Source organism: Thermobia domestica, chromosome 7 (assembly GCF_964235325.1).
Source record: "Thermobia domestica chromosome 7, izTheDome1.hap1.1, whole genome shotgun sequence".
Lineage (NCBI taxonomy): Eukaryota > Metazoa > Arthropoda > Insecta > Zygentoma > Lepismatidae > Thermobia > Thermobia domestica.
The window spans coordinates 150,680,693-150,697,870 of NC_137460.1; the positions used below are offsets into that span (position 1 = coordinate 150,680,693).

Below are 17,178 nucleotides of genomic sequence, written 5' to 3' on the forward strand. Positions count from 1 at the left end.
TCAACCTCAAGAGAGGATGAAACTTCATAATTTTATTTTAGGATGATATAATCACAAATATAATATACTTTTTATTTTAATAATCAACTTCATTTTTCTTTTCTAACCAAATCTAATTACATCCTATGTTACATGTTTCTCTCGCGGTAAAACTAATGTAACAGTTATTGAGATTTAAAACATATATTAGTTAAAGAAATGGTTAAAGAGATAAGTGTTTAAAATATCATGTTACATGATTTGAGAACTGAACCAAAAATAGATAGTTTATTTTTAAACGGATTTAGCTGCGAATTTGAGTTCACAAAGCCTAAACATTTAAAAAGCCTCAGGATAAAATTTAATTTTCAGGCAATAACATTATATTGTCCTTGCAACACCCTGAAATACATACTTGCATAAGTAATCGAACTAGCATAAACTGCACCTTCGCTCTGTGTATACTGAAATTGTGTACATATTTTCCGCTAATATTTATATAACAGCAACAATATACTTACGTCATATCCTTGCAACCTTCCAACATCCATCATGTCATTCGCGGCTTTAGGTACAACCTGCATCACCTTCAGTGCTTTCTGCAAGGAATCCAGCTCCGACGCAAGATTTGCGCGTTCCGTATATTTATAAATATCTCTTAGCAGCAACTGATACTTCATTATTCGCTGGATAGGTTTAATTAGAAGGTCACACAACTGAAGTTTATGTCCTAGTTTTTGACGCAGCTCCTACGAAAAAACCAAAAGTATGTGCTTTTATTTTATTTGCCCGTTTTAATTTGCGAGGAGTTTCTTCAATATAAGCATTTTAATGATCAATAAAACAGTACACAATGAAAATAATACACTATATCAATAATGTAACCAAATTTTTTCATTGGAGAAAGGAGTAAATCGACATTTCTCTGCTCAGGAGTATTATTATGAACTTATTCTGACCTTATCTGATGACTATGAATTGTAATTTTTTATTAATTCTGAAGTCAGGGTAACTTGTAGAATCAATGACCCGCTGGGTGCTTCAAATACGTCATTGCATGCTATTATATCGATCAGTTATGTCAACAAGCGTAACACTTGAATAATACTGTAAGCCAATCACGGATACAAAAATATAAACATCATCGGTTTGCACTGGTCAAATCTACTTTTAAAAATGTAGAAAACGTAATAACACTTTTGAATAAATAAACTGATCAGATTTAAAGGGAAAGCCTGTGCATTAATATTTTCCATACCGATGGTCGAGCGATATCTAGTAGTGATAATACCACCCTATAACAAGCACAAAATTAAATAGAAAGGTTCGTTTTAGCAGCAAATAAACTAAGTGCAGATCTGACAACCCCACAGTAGAGATGAGAGGCTAGAAGAAGCTACAAACAAAATATGGGCAATAGCAAAAACAGCACATGTACCGGTAAGACACATAAAGACAGGTGATAATACTAAGTGTTTAGGAGAGTAAGAAGGTCCTGCTAGCAAATAGAATAAAATGACGGAAAAAATAATTAAAGAAAAGCACAAGATTGGTATGGAAAAGTAGTAAAAAAGAGCAGTCTAAAAGGAATATCTACAAATAAAAAAATACAAGTTAGTTACATGGACAGTGGCATATGTAGCAGCTTACTATTGAAAGCCAGGTCGCGGAGTCTTGAAACAGCAGTAAGATTACGAAAATTTACGGAAATAAACTACAAATGCCAACTGTGTTTACAAGAAAATGAAACAATAGAATACTCGATTCTAGAATGGAAGGAAACATCAAAGCTAAGGAAGGCACGGATGTGACAAGCAAATATGAAAGAAGGAAATAGATTAATACTGGCATGAAAGTCGGGTTTTCATGTCAAAGAGAGAGTTAAAAATAAATTAAAAAGAAAAAACGACGGTTTTACTAGAATTTTGGTGGTGTGCTTAAACAGAAAATTATAGTTAGACTACATATCTTAACATCAGGATTATAACCGCCACCAGGTTATAGAAGGATTTTTTGTGGACACTCTGTATATTTCGTAAAGACAGTGACAATTATTTTCGATTTATACTTTATTCTGCAACGCATATAAGTTCTTTCTTCGGTGGGAATTGCTTCTTTCCCACACAATTGGACAAAGAAGTCTTTCATCGTTTTTTCATATATATATTTAAAACGTTGTTTTTGGTGAGAAAATTTCAGTTAGTGACGAACCATTTCAGTGTTTCTCCCTGACTCATTATATGCACAGTATATATTCTATAGTTATTGGGAACTGAATTAAGTGCTTTCTTTAATCACTTATGGAAACATTACAACAGATTAGAGAAATACGGGCTGACCAGATGTCCCAGTGGCCAAAGTGGCACCAGCCTTACAGTTTTTGCAGTTCGTTATCTGTACTTTCTCACGCCAGTGTTATCGCCGTGTCTAGTGCATTATAGGCAGTTGACTAAAATTAACATAAATTGTTTTCCGTATTCTGTTTGTATGTGCATACAGGTGAGTTAACTGAGTGATTTTTGAAATGAACTGCCAACACTTTTAGTTGATCATTGCAACCCGTAACTTGAGTTTTGATGCTCAGGGAGTTTGACTCCAGGTCTGGAAGCCGTAACCACGCATATCGCGTCGAGCTTCAAATGTGACTTTTTGTTAAGGGGCACAAGCTATTAGCCGGTGAAGGACGTTTCCTTACGGCTAGCCCCAACTAGTGAAGTCCCAGGTCCGCAGACCTTGTGCGTTTAAAATGTTATACACGCGCCCTCCAACCTCAGCATTCTACTTTTTTTAATTTGCTGAAGATTCACCTTTACGCTGCAGGACTGTTCAGCGTAACAACTGGATTCATCGTGGGACGAACCAGACAACTTTTCCCCAGTGCTAATCCCCCAAGTGTGTCAATGGTGTGAGAGAAGCATTTGTAGTGATATCTGAATTATAATCATATATATATAAAGGGCTATATTGCCTGAAAAGGGCAAAGTGTGATTTCAGCGACGAAAATTATTATATATATTTAGTGTTCAGTGTTGTGTCCATTCCTCTTCGCTATTTTTTTTAATACAATAGTGTTCTAATAAATAAGTATAGTGTTATTTAATCCAGTGTGTTTTCGTTGTTTGCATGAGTGATGTTTGTGTGCGTTATGGTCTGGATGACCGTCTGATCGTCCGTGAGGTTTCCGAGACGAGACACCCGAACCTCTCGGCGCCTAATGCTCATCGCATTATTGAGACCGACGAGCGATTTGGAAACAGTTTGTAACCTTTTCTTGGGGAGGTCCTTCATCGTCCTGTCCAGGTAAGTTAAAGTATCAGGAATATACTTATTGGTAGTACCACGAGCCACGGACAGTGACCAGATTACACGGAGTGGTTACAAATAAATGACCGCCCGAACAGCGACCCCAACTCCAGGCGGTTACAAATAAATGGCGCCCGAACAGCGACCCGAACTCCTGCCGGTTACAGATAAATGGAAGCCCGAACAGCGACACGAACTCAAGCCGGTTACAGGATAAATAACACTTTCGAAGAGAAGGAAGCAGAAAACTTCGTTTCCTGCTGGTTTATCGGTTATGGTTTCAAGTGCTTCTACTTACTATCTGATCTGCTACATCGAGATCCTGTTTATTTATGATGATGGCCAACAAAACCCAGCACCAGATATCGCTAGGTCAATAGATTGGCCATTCGTATTAAAAGAATAAATTTGAACCTCAAAGTTCATGTGCATTCAACTATTTACATTGGGAAAATGTTGATGCACAAGCAACAAATTTTGATTCTACCTTGTATTGTAATCAAGGGCACTTTGTGTGGTGAGGAGAGTTAAGACTTTTTGCTTTATAAAATCTTGTATAGAGTAAGAACAAAAATAATTTTAATGATCTCGCAACATGAAAGCAGTTTTATACTATCAGATCAAAAAACAATAATTAAAATTTCCATGATAGAATATCACAATGGTAGACAGACATGGTATCTTAATTACACTATTTAATTTCAAATCAAACACTGACGTTAGTATTTTACTCAAATTAAAGATGAATAAAGAAAAAGAACGATATTTCAAATATTGTTTTGCATTTTCGAAATACCATTGACGGTTTGATTTGAGGAAATGTTAAGGTAAGTGTTTGATTTACAAGATGTCCTCGCGACCTATCTCGAACTGCTTAATTTCTTTCCAATAAACTCAAAAGATACTCACCTTGCTCACTACTGACAACTGACACGAACAATAGTTTTTTTTTACATGCTGGGGTTTTAAATAATAACACTACAGATTAAGAAATGACATTGCTAACTGTGAAATCTGTATATGTTTCACATAACTGTTCATACAAAAATCAACTCATCAAAGAATTCATATAGTTGGTTCTCTGTGGACTCAAGACATTTGGTTAATTTAATCCTAAGTTCACTAAAATCGAAATTAAACTGAATTTAATGTCGTAAGAAAATACTAAAATATCGTAAATAAATTTTTACACTCAACCTTAGCATTGAAGTAAATTGTGCATTGCATTTGCTGTAAAAAGATTTGATGGCTACTTTCTCTAGATCACTCTCTATAACCGGTGTTTTTCTATACTCGATTGTACTTTGCCTGAGATTAAAAAAACTTTAAAACAGTTTTTATTACTGAGGAGCCAAACGCACAAGTTCGCCCACACAACGATGGAATAACACTGATATAACATATGCTGTACCTAAAATGCTCCACGCTGAAATGCGAATAGATAGAAAGAGCTTTCCTGCTTGTGATGTTTCAAAAAAGTGATTTTTTATTCTTGAGACCTTAATTTAATTTCACTAAAATCGAAGCAAAAGTCCATCTCATCATTACTATGAGTTTTTTTTTCAAACGTAATTGTGTTTATGGATCGAAACCAGGTGCGGAACCAGGGGGAAGGGGGTATCGCGATCGCTCCACCTAGAAGGGGAAACTTTCTTATTTTATATATAAATAAAACCCATCCCAGAGTTTGGAGCTCTTAAGAAAGTAGCTCTAAGTAGCAGTATTACAACCTACCGTCCCCCTAGAAATCCGTCCTGGATCCGTCCCTGATCGAAACTGGTGATTTTATTCCACCATAACCCAATGTTCATCAAAACTTAGCTTAGTAAATCTAAAGCTGATTATAATTTCGTTAACACGTAAGATATAAATGCAAATTTTTCTACTCACCTCAAAGTATGTGTCGATGTATTCAGAAACAATATATTCAGAAACAGGTTTATTTTTACAGTAAACAACATACATATGAAGCTTTCGTTCATACTTTTTAAACAATTCACCTAGTCCTTCGGGATGTTCTATACACTGCTCCAATGCTTTCAAAAATACGCTGTAATAAAAGAAGAAAAAATAATATTAAACTCTTTAGCTCCAAGTCACTTTCAAATTATATTCTCAGGTGTAATTAAAACAACTTTAATTTTAAATTGCTTTTTGGCTCACGTAATAACTGACAATTCTCGTACTCTTGAAAGTCTTATCACAGCTACGATAAATTACTAAAGATCTAATGATACAAACCATTATTCTGAACTTAGACAGAGTACGTAACATTGTTAAGGAGAGCCCTTGATGATTCATAATATGAAATCCTTAAATTAATTTTAATTTGACATGATAATGAATATTAAATCGGACAGTTCTAACCCATTGTTAGGTACCATCCTCGCGTTTGCTGGTGTGATTGAGGAAAACTCAGGAAAAGTTTTTACACGTCTTCAACCGAGTATCCTCATTAAAAACTGAACCAGGGACCGCTCGCACCAAAGACGAGCGTTAGCGACAATGTTACGCAGAGCCACTTATCAGTATTTTGTGCATGCGGTAATGTGGTACTTTTGTAATGCGACATTGAGTTAAAAACACAGAACCTGTAACAATTCTTTTTCATATAGAGATGGTGAATTAATTTCAATGTGGTTATAATGCAAAAAGAATATGGCAAAGGAGTGTAGCAAATTCGGTTGACCTAACAGCAAAGAAATGATGACATGGTGGAAAACTACGATTCGCTACACCAAGACTAAAATTACAGACACAGAACATCCGTGTACAATATGCAGATTACGCAGCCATTCAACATGTTCATGGTGGCAAATAAAAGCTTTCGAAAAAATGAGTGGCTAGATTTCTATATTTTCTTTTAATTGAAATTATGAAAATACGACTTTGCAATGTGTTTTCTTCGGTATATTTGCATAGTATTAATTTACGGTTTCTTATTATTCAAAGAATATAATTCTAAAATACTTCAAAGAACATGAAAATGTTAAAACAGGAAAGGAAATATTGTTACATTAGAACCTACATTATTTTTAGACGAGAAAACTATAGAACTATTAGTTTTATATTGCACGCGTCGAATACTGAATAGAAGGTCGTATGGAAGAACAAATGTTTGGATTCAGGAGAGGTAAGTGTTCAGAAGTGCAATTGGCTTATTAAGAGAAATCGGTGAAAGGTTTATAGAAAAAGGGAAAGAGGTGAATGTTATATTCACTGATCTAGAAAAGGCCTTGATCGAGTCAACTTGGAACTGTTATTGAGGGTTCTAAAGAAGGATGGAATGGAAAGATCAGAGACTCATGAGAAACGTACACAAGAACCAACAAGGAACTGTTAGTATAGGGGAGGAAATGACAGAACAGTGTAACTGGAAGGGGAGTTCGACAGGGATGTTGTCTCTCGACAACATTTTTAATATCTATCTAGAAGAGATAGTGGAAAAGAGCCTACATAATGAAAGAGGTATTTCGAAAGATGGGAGAATGATTAGTATATATGGTTTGGAGATGATATAGTGCTTGTTACGGAATCTGAAAAAAAATCAGTAAGATGTTTAAAAACTTGAGGAAGGGCTGTGGAGAATATGGGGTGAAAATACATGTTAGAAAGACAAAATTCGTAGTGATTAGAACGGAACGGTCGGTGTCAAATATAGAAGTAGGAAGGGATTAGGGATTTAGATTTCTCGGCTCTCGGCATCTAAGACCATTTAGCCTGTCACGTTTTGAGGGATGACGTCCCTCGGCGAGCATACTATCCGGGGAAAGGGAAGGAAGAAAGGATTGGGGATGGAAGGAAGCGGGACCTATAAGTTAGGTACCACCCCGGCATTTGCCTGGTGTGAATGAGGAAAACCCAGAAAAACCTCATTTAGGGTATGGAACAGGTGACTAGTTTTCGATACCTGAGTAGCATTATTAATGATGATATGAAGTCTGAACGCGAAATAAAGGCAAGGATAGGAATGGCGAGACAAGCATTTAGGAGGAAGAAAGGTATATTTTTGTGCTTAATAGAGTTTGAGAAAAAAGACTAATAAAATGCTGCGTATAGAGTATTGTACTGTATGGGGTAAAAACAAGATATTATGCAAAGGCGATGAACAAAGAATTTTACATACTGTATAACTGAAAATTGAAAGAGAAGCTGGCTGAGACATTGCTAAGAAAGAACTGTATCATGAGGGGTGTACCAAAGGGTAAAGTGGCACGAAAAAGGAGGGTGTGAAGGAGGCTACGATTGATGGACGATATCAAAATAGAAAAATCGTAAGTGAAGACAAAGAGTTTGGCTGAAGACCATGGGGAATGGAAGCTTCTCAGCTGCATCAAGTGATGTACCAACAATGGCAGAATAGCTATGATGATGATGATGATTCATCCTCTACGCTTCTTACAAAAAAAGTGGCCAAATTTGTCATTTTAAAATGAAGGACTGAAGTGGAAGAAATTATAGAGAGGAAGAAAAGAAAAGAAACGGAATAGTGACAATTGAAGTAACTCAGAAATATCTGAAGTCTAACTCTGAAATGTAATAAACGCTCTTTATCAGAAATGTGAATTGATCAGCTTGTGAAAGGATTACAAAAAGGATCAGAAAAACGCTAATAGCAAAGTCTGAAGTGATGTTTAAAGTACGAGTACGTGTGAAAATACAACATAGGTACGTGAATTATAGGAAGGTGAACAGAGTCTGTGGTTATCATTTCGAAGTGCTTCTACCGTTCATACAGTCACACAGAATCACAGAGAAGAAAGAATAGGCGAAACTACATATTGCAATCCGTAACTACTGGCAGAATGCTTAACAGAACTAGAGTATAATCACTGTCTACCAAGTACTCACACGATTTGTCAAAAACTGGAACCAATAAAATTATAACTGAAAAGCTAACAACGATAATCATTCACAGATCAGTAAGCACTCACAGAATATAAACGTAGTAAGTTGTGCTTCGTATTTCTTATATGCAGTTGCAATATAGGCATAATAAAGTGAGGAGTTCTTTTTTTATAAGTTAATAATTATTGTGCCAGATATTCTCCTTATAATAATAATAATAATAATAATAATAATAATAATAATAATAATAATAATAATAATAAAACAACGTGTACATCACATGAAGGAGTAACCGCTTCTCGCTATCTATTACGATTTGTGTTTTATGGCGATCAACGTTAACCCATTAGCGCCGTGCGTACTCATATGATCACAGCGGTTAGTACTTATCAAAACAAGTCTTGTGTATAATACGTTGCCAACTAGAAGAAGGTTCCGGAAATACTATTCAAACAAAACAAAACAAAACAAAAAAAAAAAAGTTCCATATTGCGGCTTCAATGCAATCTGGAGGCAGTTATCGGAAATGCACCAAAAATAGAATAAAAACGGCATTATCCTCACAGTAGGTATTAAAAGGTGTATTTCATCCTTTCAAGTTATTTTGTGCTTGGTTATATTTTAGAGATGTCAAAGGTTGTAACAGATTACATTTCACTCATCTGAAAATATTTGTGGCATGCTTATTCAATTTTTTCATCAGTGTGATCGTATGAACATGCAAGGCGTTTAAGTAGATTTTTCTCTCTTACGTATGTAGGTAAAAATGTCGATAGTACAGTAAACTTTTAAAGATAAATTAATTTAGAAAATTTTTTTTCATGCTTTCATTTCACTTGTTTTATTGTTGTTATTATTATTATTATTATATAACGTTTGTTACTACTGTTGCTGGTATTTTTTTGCTTTCATTAGAAAGGTCTTTTACTTCAACAAATCCTTGATATTTTGGAATCGAATGACGTGCAAGACATACAAATCATATATCCTGAACCTACGAAACCTAACATCTTTTCGGATGATGATTCAGAAGAGCAGGAGAATCGACAACCTTACAGGACGCCAATTTACCAATCACGCTGAAGTTGTTTTTAAAGACAATACTCGACTTGGTGAAGATGGTATGACAACAATGTGGTCACAACTGCGTCTATATGTCACGGTACGCAGTTTGTTTCTAATGTTGAACGATATTCTCAGAGTCAATAGAAGAAAACACGTGTAACTCGTCTATATTTATTAGGAGAATACAACAAGCACATGGAAGATACTGATCAAATAGACCAGAATATCTCATCGAATTGGAATCAGGTCCAAATAGTGGTGGTGGGCACTTTTCTCATGGATGATTGATGAACGAGACGCGAAATACATGGCTTCTGTTGAGCTAAAACAAGATACACATCTCACACTTATAATTTCGAACATATTTGCAGAAATATAAAGCAATTCCATTAGGTACAGGACTTCCAGTTATCTCTAAGTTCAGCAACGAACATTACCGTGTAAGTGGTTACGTTCATCTTGATGGGAGACACCACTTGCAGGTTCGCTCTAATTGTATACGTTGTGCATATACCCTGTGTTCAAGCAGTTCTTACGAAATGATTCGAATGTAGTACGGGCTTGCACGTACACCGATACACCGACAGGTTTTTTTTTTTTTTTTTTTTTTTTTGAACTCCGTAAAGTCCATTTACGCTCAAAGGTAGGGACAGGGTGGGGCCCGGACCCCCCCGGCTCATGAAAATATATACGTAATATAGTAAACCACTTATATTAAATACCAGACGTAATATAGCAACCATGGAATATTCTCCCTTTTTTTTCGGACTCCTTGATAAAGTTCCATTGATAATGGGCTTTATAACATACAACTCCATAATACCAATACTGTGCTTATTTTTTCTTCTAGGTTGTAACAGTTTCTAAGACGATAAGTATTTTTTCTTTTACATATGTGTGAATAATTTAACAGGGCATTCATATACTCATGCTATCCGAAAGTGATAGTAGCTTAAACGCCTAGCGTGTTTATATAATCACGGGGTACAACTCAAAATTTCTCAAACGTGGTCTTCACACCTAAATAAGCCAAAATTACCAATTTCACCAAAATTGAAAACAAAAAATAATTCCGGTGTTAATGGGTTAAAACCGAAGTGGTTAGTTTCTCCCATTTCCGGTTTCAAGAGACGGCTAAGAGAGTAGACGGTAGTTATTCTTAGAAACCTAAATAAATCCCAGAAACCGCTTCTCGCTATATTTTATTGTTTTTGTTGTATGTAGATTATTGAAATCGGAAGTTGTACTCATAGTTGATTTATATCACTTCTGGTTTTAGTAGAGAGTTCAAGATGGAGGTCAAATGTATTCTTGCGACAGAGAACAGCTTCCCTCCACCTGTTACCCCTCTTGCTCTACAGTGATGAATGTTAAAACTGGAAATGGGTAATTTCTAACACTTTTGGTTTGAATTTCGGCTCCAAAAACGAACTCGATTCCTAACTTTTGACTTTCTACATTCTGACCAAATTTGGTGGTGATCCATCAAATAGTTTTTGAGATTTTTTGTCTTCTGGACGGACGAATGAATATATATTTACCCTATCCATATTTATATAAACACCTTAATTAAGACTAACTTAAATACGAGGGTCATCGCAACTATTTTTTTCTCTCGAAAATGGTAACGAATAATAATAATAAAAAAATCTGAAATATGCAAATGGAAGGTTAATTCATATGTAAACATTACATGTAGGGAGATTGATGAACACACACGCCGTCATAAATATTTGGCACGAGAAAAAGCACGAAAATAATTTTGTCGTTTAAAACGTATTTTACTGCCAACTGCAACATTACACAATACTATAGGGCAGGAACACGTATCTGTGACATTTTAGAGTCCCTCGAAAGAGTCTCCCAAAAAATCCATCACACACTGCCATGGAATGACCATAGTTTGTAATGTACTATTGTGTACTGTTGTAATTGATAGTAAAACATGCTTCAAACGATAAAATTTTTTTCGTCTTTTTTTCTCGTGCTATATCCTTATGGTGGTGTGTGTTCATCCACCTCCCGACATGTAATGTTTACATATGAACTAATCTTTCATTTGCATATTTCAATTTTTTATTGCTTACCATTTTCGAGAAAAAAAATACTGTCATGAGTTTTGAAATGACCCTCGTAATTTAAAACGACCGGACATTGATGACAGAATTCAGAAACACCAAAAGGAGTAATAGAACGAATTACACTTCCCCATAGACGCAGAAGGCATTAGTATCACAGATATACAAGAACTCCACACAAAAATATTGAACATCTTCGTCAATATTCCACCAACAGAAAAGAAACTAACTGTCTCTTATTTCTGTAATATGCGATGCAAATACAAAAGCTACACCATTACATCCAGCAACTACAGAGTTCTTCACAAACTATAAATTAGATGAACACAAAGCGTAACAAATAAATAGACCCCATGAGACCCCACGGAAACTTTAAGAATCACCTAGAAAATAACAATATAGATAAACGACAATCAAATGCCTGGCTCAAGAAAACTGGAATATTTTCCGAAACAGTAGCATTTATACCGAAATAGGATACATACAGGACAGTGATACTAAACCGAAACTACTGTAAATTCATATTAAAGAAAGAAATACCACATAAAAAATGTCGAAAATGTGGAGACATATCACAACAATTGAATACATCACAGGTTCATGCCGAATAATGGCTCCCACAGACTATCTGTTAAGACACAATAATGTTGCAAAAGCCATCCACCAATTTCTAGCGCGTAACATGTAACTAGTCACCGATACCACAAATATCAGCCAAATCCAGTACTTGAAAACGATAAATACCAACTCTATTGGAATCTAGAAATCAGAACAGATGTAAAAGTGCCTAGAAACAGACCGAACATCACTACAATATAAGAGACCAAGAAGGAAGTCTCGTAGTAACAGTGTCGTTGACTCAACATACGTACATTTAGTACGGAAATTAGCAAATATAAAGACCTAGTAGATGAAATAAAAAAATACAAAAATGTCTAAGTTACAGCAAGACCAATCATTATGTCAGCTACAGCTGTTATCCCTAAAAGCACTGTAACGCAACTGGAATAGATAAACGTAAAACATCTAATATACCTACAAAAATCAGTAATTCTAGACACCTGTCATATGGTCAGGAAGTTCTTTGAAGAAGAGCTCTTCCAATAATTTCCACTTTGGCAAAGTAGATAATTAGATTAAGCTGAACTCGGTTTAAGCTTAGGAATAATAATAATAATAATAATAATAATAATAATAATAATAATAATAATAATAATAATAATAATAATAATAATAATAATAATAATAATAATAAAACAACCACAACATTGTGGAACCAAAACGTATGGTTCAAGTTGACACCGCGCTGAAACAGCGTCCTACATAGTGGTAGTGACTGTTTACGGATCTGATCCTTTAATAATCAATAATCATAGAGAACGGAAGCAAAATTCTAAATATATATACAATGTAATCCACCTTAAGAATGTTGAAGATTTTAAGGCGTAAATGCACTGGGTGCGGAAGACAAAACTACGGTCTATATCTTTAAAACAGGCGTCTCAAGATCATGGATTCAACTCTTCGCCACGTCTATTTCTTCCCTTTTTTTCCCGTACTTAACCAATTCACTGCAATTATCGGACTAAAACTTCAGTGTTGCGAGACCCAAGTCACAACATGATTGATAAAAATTTAATCGGGATGTGAAAGAAGGAGGACACAGTGGTATTACTGAAGATGACTTTAAAGGTGCTAATTCGAAAGTTAACTCCTACAGAAATGTTGGAAACGCAGACACAATAGTGTCAAACACACACCGTCTAAAATACAAACAGGAAAAACTTTTAATGTCACCTAAACTACACCATGCACTGTCGCCGAGTGTAGTATTCGTATGTGTGTATTGTATTAAGTATTTCCTTTCGAAAGTATTCCTAGGGAAAAATCATATATATTATAACAATATAATTTCCTACTATATCATATATTGTATAATATAACAATATATATTGTAACAATTCCCTGAAACAAAACATACGAACATATCAACTAAACGTTACATCATCGGCTATCAAAAATGATTTTATTTTTTCTGTTCCTATATTACATACATGTTTCTGCTTTTCGATAGATTGAAAGTTACTTTTGGATCTCTTTACCCCATAGAAAATATGGGGAAACGATAAAACAACAGTGCTGGCAAAACTTGGGTTCCAAATCCTTTTGTTTCTATGATATTGTTGTTAGAAATTGTACGAAAATTATACAAAGCAATACAAATGCTACTTATACTACGTAGTGTGATATGAGATATCGTAATATTTTGGACCAAAATTCATTTGTCCTCGATCTCAGACGGACTAAGAAGCGATTTCAGATCTATATTTAGTAACACTTTCTTGCTTTTACTTAAAACATTACAAAAACTCTAGCTAACTAACTAACTCTATAGCCTATGGAACCAGGAGGTTCGATACCACATTCACGAAAGTTCTCCACTGACTTTCATCCTTAGCAAACTGGATCCAGTTTCTGCTTTGTATACCTATTTCTGCGAAATCTATCTTAATATTGTCGTCTCGTATTCGCCTAGTCTTCCTACTGGTGGTCTTTTCCCGGTTGGGTTCTCAGTTAAAATTTTGAAATGTTTCTATTTTCTTCCATCTTGGCTACCTGACCTGGCCCCCGGAGCCTCCTAGACTTAATGACCCTAATAATGTTAGGTAAATTATATAGGCCTAAATTACACAATTCCTCGTTATGAAGTTTCTGTCATTCCTCATTTCCATCTTTCTTAGGTCCGAATATTCAATTTAGGATTTTGTTTTCAAATACTTTCAGTCTGTGACCATGATTGTGTTTCGTAACCGTACAGTACAACAAGCAATTTTCGTTTTATATATTTTAAGTTCCAAATTCTTTGACAAGATTCGCGGAGTCAAAAGATTTTTGACTGAATAATAACACGAATCCCCTGCTTTCAGTCAAATATTTAAGTTCGTCGTGGATAAGATTTTGGTCTGTTAATGTTGATCCTTGATATTGAAAGTATTTAGTTTGTCGAAAGTATTATTTGACTATTTCAACCTCTACAAAACGTTAAAACAAAACGCTAAAAAAAGAAAAAAGTAACATCATATAACTAATTCTCTCCAAGAGGCACATAAACATGAGATTTTTTATACATAATTAACAATATACAGATTGCGTACTTTATCTACAATACATTACACAGAAAAAAGCATGGTTTGATTATATTTAATGAACGGAATTATATTAAAAGATGGGCCAGTTCAACACAACAACTTATATATACAACACTACTTAATATGTTATGCGTTTTACTTACTCCCTATGCCACTCGTAAATAGCCTCCAAGTTTCCGAACACCATTTTGTCCTTTCCACTACGTAAACCTTCGGGCATTGGTATTTCACAGTCAGGGTCTTGCATTGATGCCATGTAACCTTCCACAACCAACCTGAGGTCACGAACGTAGTCTCTTTCAGTCTCTACTAGTTCAATAAGAACGTATTTCCGTTTCTGTAACGCTACGGACTGTTCTGTTTCTTCCCCACCCGCACTACAACTACTGGCGTCACCACTCGCCTCACTCACAGCCACTTGAGAAGCGTCCTCTACACCCGCACTGGTCCCTGCTTCACTGTCATCATTAGCACCCCCTCCGCCTTTGTCCACGGTGTCACTGTGGTCTTTAGTTGAAGCACTGGTTTGGGAAGCATCACTTTCTGACACACACTCACTGGGTTCTTTCGTATCTCGACTTAAAAGACTCTGACGTTCTTGATTACCCGTGTGTTGCTCCTACAAAACACAAAACAGAAAATAAACATAACTTTCAGTTCATCCATGAGAAACTCGATTAAAACTTAAGCTATAACAAAAGCATCAGTGCTACATTCTTGTAGGTGCATCAAGTTGTTCAAACAAACTGTGTCTGTGATGAAATCTTATGGAACAAAATAAAAATTTCTACGTTATCACAAAATGCACGCACGCGCACACACTCACACACACACACACAAAAGATAAGCTAATAGTCAAATAGGTTACTTTAGCCAAACGGTTATAATGCAAATAATAATAATCATCAAAAAATTAACTCAAACGTGTAAAAGTTACGCTAAGTTATTTTGCAATAATTAAGACATACTATCATATCTAAGAACGCATCTCTACGCATTACCTATCTACGTTAATCGGAAAATTACTTTCAGTGAACTCTAAAACTCTATCCAAAGTCACTTTTAACTATAATGAAACATTTTCGTAAGTTCTACGTATCGCTGTAAATACAGCATTATGTTCTTTCCGCTAAGATACTAATTTTTGTTTATATTTATTTGAGTTATATATTTTCAAACTAAATACAGGCTTGTAAAACTTAACGACTTTTCAAAGGGAAAATTTATTAAGACATACTCTAACTGCTAAAAGGAAACGTAAACACTATTATACGAAACTCAACATTAGAATTTCAACAATATACCAAAAAGCACTACTAAATTATGCATAAAAATGATCACTACAGCATCTACACTAATCTTTCCTTTAACAGTACGGAGTAACAAAATTCAAATTGGGATCTGCTCACATTTACACATCAAAATATTACTTTTGACTCGTTCTGGCAACTGCGCACATAAGTTAAACGGATGTTAAAAAATAAAAATTTTAATGATGTTGATCATTTGCCTGCTTCAACTTATAAATTTTGCTTCCGACATAGTAATCAATAAAACCTGCCAGAAACTTATAATTATTACGAGCCATATACGATAGTAAGTAATTTAACTCAATTAATACATTTTTAGTGGAAAACATTATTAGACCCTTTGAAAAGAAATTCGACATTAGGGGTTCAACAATACACTAAGGTGCACTAACGTATTATGTAATGACTACAACATCCCACTTGTCTCTGCCCTATTCGAGTACGCAATAGTAAAATTTAAACTGGCGTCAACTTACATTTGCATGTCAAGTTGTCAGTTTATCTCGTTACGGCACTGCACAATTTTTAACCAATATTGTTCTGCAGTGATAAGTGACTGGCTCCGTATTGACCAATTTATCAACAAAAAAAGTAGGAAATTAGGTAAAAGATCTTAGTGTACTTGTAATTGCTACACAGGCACAAATCTAGATAAGATTAATGTATACAAAGTAGCAACAAATGATGATCAAAATACTCTGTGTTGTGACTTGCACATTAACACGTTGCGTGCGACAGGTTTTTTTTGTGTTACCTTCCTACGCCAGTTCGGGTCACTGGTGGGTCCAGTGGCGACTTGAAATTAACCTCACACACTCAAGAGGATTCACTAATGATTGATTGTGCTTTGTGTGCTTGTCTAATCCTGAAATTATGAAGGATGAAACTTATCATTTACGAAAGCCCCGAAACACACCAGTGCAGTAGGTTGTTGAACAGATACATGATCGTGCAATACCATCTATCATAGAAGAGTCCCTTGCTTGTCCCTCTACTTTGACTCCAAACGAGCTGGCTTACGTAATCTAGCCATTTTATATTATATCGTTATACTCCATAGTACTATTGAAAACATTTTTAGTTCTAAACGTAATGAAGGTAAGTTTCCACAATATTGAGAATAATCTGTAAAATCCGCAACTGTGGTAAGAATAGCAGACTTCAGTATACACGATAAGCCGAACCGCACGGAACGTGTTATGGAAAAGGTTCTCTTGAGAACGAATTCTGGAAACAAAGCTAATAGTTCGTACTAATAAAGATGAGTAAGTGGTCTGCACATGCACAACAAATATGAATATATATATATATATATAAATATATGTACACTAAATTCTACAACTCAAAAAAGAACACAAACCAACTAAAAAGAAAAATGTTGATATGTATATATTTATATTCTGCATGCGTATAGTTCAACTGAAAAAGAAAGAAAAAGCAACATGG

At 35.0% G+C, this 17,178-nt stretch overlaps 1 protein-coding gene across 1 annotated transcript in view; it reads right to left on the bottom strand.

The window, feature by feature from the left end:
* LOC145690496 (triple functional domain protein-like) overlaps window positions 1–15,041 on the bottom strand; it is a gene marked incomplete at its 5' end in the record, with an annotated part of 70,885 nt that extends 55,844 nt beyond the window's left edge. Inside the window, 3 exon segments of the mRNA XM_081765426.1 lie at window positions 501–728; window positions 5,173–5,332; window positions 14,566–15,041. Of these exon segments, the coding sequence (XP_081621552.1) occupies window positions 501–728; window positions 5,173–5,332; window positions 14,566–15,041 (864 nt within the window).
* Between the last annotated feature and the right edge of the window lie 2,137 nt (window positions 15,042–17,178).